Source organism: Arachis ipaensis, chromosome B02, assembly GCF_000816755.2.
Source record: "Arachis ipaensis cultivar K30076 chromosome B02, Araip1.1, whole genome shotgun sequence".
NCBI classification, from domain to species: Eukaryota; Viridiplantae; Streptophyta; class Magnoliopsida; order Fabales; family Fabaceae; genus Arachis; species Arachis ipaensis.
This window is the reverse complement of record NC_029786.2, coordinates 104649980-104653773: the sequence shown is the minus strand read 5'-3', so window position 1 is coordinate 104653773 and position 3794 is coordinate 104649980. Positions and strand designations below refer to the sequence as shown.

The following is a 3794-nucleotide window of genomic DNA, read 5'->3' as shown; positions in this document are numbered from 1 at the left end:
ATAATTCATTTGATTGATATGATAATATATAATTAAATATTTGTACACGAAGTTAAAATATTTTCATTTATTTGACTATTATTTTGATTTATAGGTGGGTTCCAAAGACAAAGAACAAAGTTGGAACATCTTCAGTTCAAGTGACTAGGAAGCAACTTGGATTCAAAAATGGTCGCATGCCTCCAATGCAGATGTCGAGCCAAACCCGAGCAATCTACGAGTCGGTGAGCCGCCGGAACCTTCTAGAACCAGTGGTGGGGACGCAGGTGAAGGTGAACGGCATTGTAACCGTTAGCCAAGACGGCACAGGAAACTTCACCACCATCAATGATGCCTTAGCGGTTGCACCCAACAAGTCCTCGTCCACGGACGGGTACTTCTTGATCTATGTTACTGCTGGAATTTACGACGAAATCGTGTCCATTGATAAAAAGAAGACTTATTTGATGATGATTGGAGATGGAATCAACAAAACAATCATTACAGGAAATCAAAGTGTCGTTGATGGCTGGACAACCTTTAATTCCGCCACTTTTGGTACGTATAATGATACATCGTTTTCAATTTTCATACTTTATGGATGATAAATATGCGCTATTATTTGTTTTCACGCTTATCTTATATGTTAATTTGACTGTGGAAACTCAAGTGCAGTTGAAACTCAAGTGCAGTTGACTTCACGTAAAACTTCACCTTGAGTTTCCATCTAATTTTTTTACATAATTTGTTTTACAAAAACTTTTCTGTTTTTAGAATTATTTATAAATTTTTCTATTACTACTTTTGAGTAAGCTAAGAGAATTTGAATCCAGTTCACACCTGCCAAATTGTCTTGAAAAAAAAAATCAATTAAATAATGGCTCAATCAATGCAAAGTAGTTAGGATTTGAATTGAATTTATTTATTTGTTTAATTAGTAATTAAAATTAAATCATACATTCATCTTAATTAATAATATCTTTGACTATGTTGCAGCCGTGGTAGGCCAAGGATTTGTGGGAGTGAACTTCACCGTCCGGAACACTGCCGGCGCTGTGAAACACCAAGCCGTAGCACTCCGAAACGGGGCCGATCTATCCACATTCTATAGTTGCAGCTTTGAGGGGTACCAAGACACACTCTATGCACATTCTTTAAGACAATTCTATAGAGAATGTGACATATATGGTACCGTTGACTTTATCTTTGGTAATGCTGCATCCGTGTTCCAAAATTGTAACATATACCCTAGACTCCCAATGAGTGGACAATTCAATGCAATTACCGCCCAAGGCCGAACCGATCCAAACCAAAACACTGGAATTTCAATTCATAATTGCACAATCAAGCCGAGTGATGACCTGGCCGCGAACAGTGGCGCGGCCGCGACCTACCTTGGTAGGCCGTGGAAACAATACTCTAGGACGGTTTACATGCAAACTTTCATGGATAGTGTGGTTGATTCTAAAGGGTGGAAAGAATGGGATGGTGATTTTGCATTGAGTACATTGTATTATGCTGAGTATGATAACAATGGACCCGGTTCAAACACTGCCAATAGAGTCACTTGGGCTGGTTACCATGTCATTAATTCTACGGATGCATCAAATTTCACTGTCTCTAATTTCTTGCTTGGAGATGATTGGTTGCCCCAGACTGGTGTCACTTACACTAGTAGCTTGATATAGTTATTATATTATACCGTAAAAACTTATATGCAATTAACCTTATATGAAATTGATAGTTGAGAGTCGTTAAATAATTTGACAGTTTGATTAAATTGTTATTTTACGACTCTCGTCTACTATCAACTTTATATAAAGTTAACTGTTAGCTGAGTTTTTACTAAACTATATAGATAGCTAAATATATATACATGAATTAACTTGATCACATCCTTAATTACTTTGTTATTTCATATTTTGTTGTATTGATTCTTTTGGTTCTCATTCATATAAAATAAGTGGTGGGCATAGTAATATAATTAACTAAGCCCACGCATCTTGTATGTGCAATGTCAAAACTACACATTGTATGAAAGTTATTTAATTAATGAGATTTATATATGAAGTCAAGATTATTATTATATATTAATTAAGGTTGTAATACATCTTATAGTTTATTGTTGTTGTGATGACCCACCTAATTACTTAATTTTGTATCAAGTGCTTGTCAGCTGTTTAATTCAACCGCTGATTTTGACTTAGATATCATAGAGAATAAATAAGATATAATACGTAGTTGGATCTTAGCATTATTGCATACTCAATTGGGAATAGAAAAGATCATTATTATTCCTAATTTCTTTGCCGCGTCTAAGATTGTTTAATTTGACTAATGTAACATCATTGACCTCTTTCTTTTCTTTTTTTTTTTTTTCTACATACCTCTTTTTTATTATCTGATCTAGCTAGTGAGATTTTTCATAGTCTACTAAAATAGTAATATCATTGACAAACACTTTTTCCTTTGTTAGACACCGTTACAATTTGCAATTTCGAAAGATCAGATGTACTAAAAATAATAACCAGTATATATAAAAGAGAATGAAAGAGTAATTTTTTTAAACTATATTTCTTTTACTTCCCCGCTTATTTGCTTTTCATTATTTATGGTTCCAAGTGGTTTTTTTAAGCGTTTCAATTAAGAAAAAAAAAAGAGTTTCAATTAAGAAGTAAATTTTTTTCGGTCAATATTAGTTAATTTTTGTAAAATAATTATTTTTATCTTAACTTTTAAATTCCAATTTATAAACTCTCATTTTAAATTTTAAATTAAAAAATAAAAGTTTCACCATTAGAAAACAAAAATTGACTAACGTTAATTAATTAAAATTAAAATATTAGTTTCCTATTTTTTTTTAATTAGCAGAAACATGCAGCTTTATGCATGTCTCTACAAATATTATACCTTTTATTTTTAAATTGGCTAAGTTACAAGTGTTATCAAGTAAAATCACACATTGGAATGCCATGCATGTAAGATAATTATTATACAGGGTAAAGTATACTTTTTATCTTTAAAGTTTGGTAAAAATTTTAAAAATACCCCTAAATTTTATTTTGTTTTAATTTTATCCCAAAAGTTTTCAATTTGTATCAAATATACCCTCGATGGCTGAATTTTTAAAAAATTTAAGACCAATCTAACAATAATGCATAAAAATTATGCTTAATTTACTTGTGTTGAGGGTTGTTCTTATGAAATTGTTGTTGAATTGATCTTAATTTTTTTGAAAACTTAGCCATCAGAAATATATTTAATACAAATTAAAAAATTTTAGGGCAAAATTAAAACAAAATAAAACTTTAAGATATTTTTAAAACTTTTGTGAAATTTCAGGGATAAAAAATATACTTTATCTTTATTATATAATATATGGTATAGTCGTATGGATCAATAATTATTCTCCCAAGTTCCAAAGAAAACCAATGGAATACAAACGCTGCAACGGTTGAAATTAAATTAAATATGGAACAAGTAAAAAAATATAGATAATGTAATGTATCCCCCAAAAAAAGGAAAAGAAATCCAAAGAACAAAGAACAAGTGGTTAATGGCCAAGTCAAAAAAGGACAAGCGTCCTATCTTCAACGTTAATCACCATTTCCACTGGCTACCATATCGCCTTGTTTTATTAGTCAGTCAATAATTCTCATTTCAAAATACAAAACTTGTAGAACAAGGTGGGGATGCACAAGAGTCGGACCAAGTCAGGTATAATTAAATTTCAGTTTTATCTTAATATTTTATTGAATTTATTTTAACGATTTAAATTTGATATTAAATTAATTTCAAATAAATTAGATTAAATT

General features: G+C 30.9%; 1 protein-coding gene across 1 annotated transcript in view; it reads left to right on the top strand.

Moving 5' to 3' along the window:
- Nucleotides 1-2073, top strand: part of LOC107626182 (probable pectinesterase/pectinesterase inhibitor 41) — a 2946-nt gene extending 873 nt beyond the window's left edge. The window contains exons 2-3 of the mRNA XM_016328999.2: nt 95-537; nt 976-2073. Coding sequence (XP_016184485.1) covers nt 95-537; nt 976-1667 — 1135 coding nt within the window. The 3' untranslated portion in view covers nt 1668-2073. The remainder of the gene's footprint in view (nt 1-94; nt 538-975) is intronic.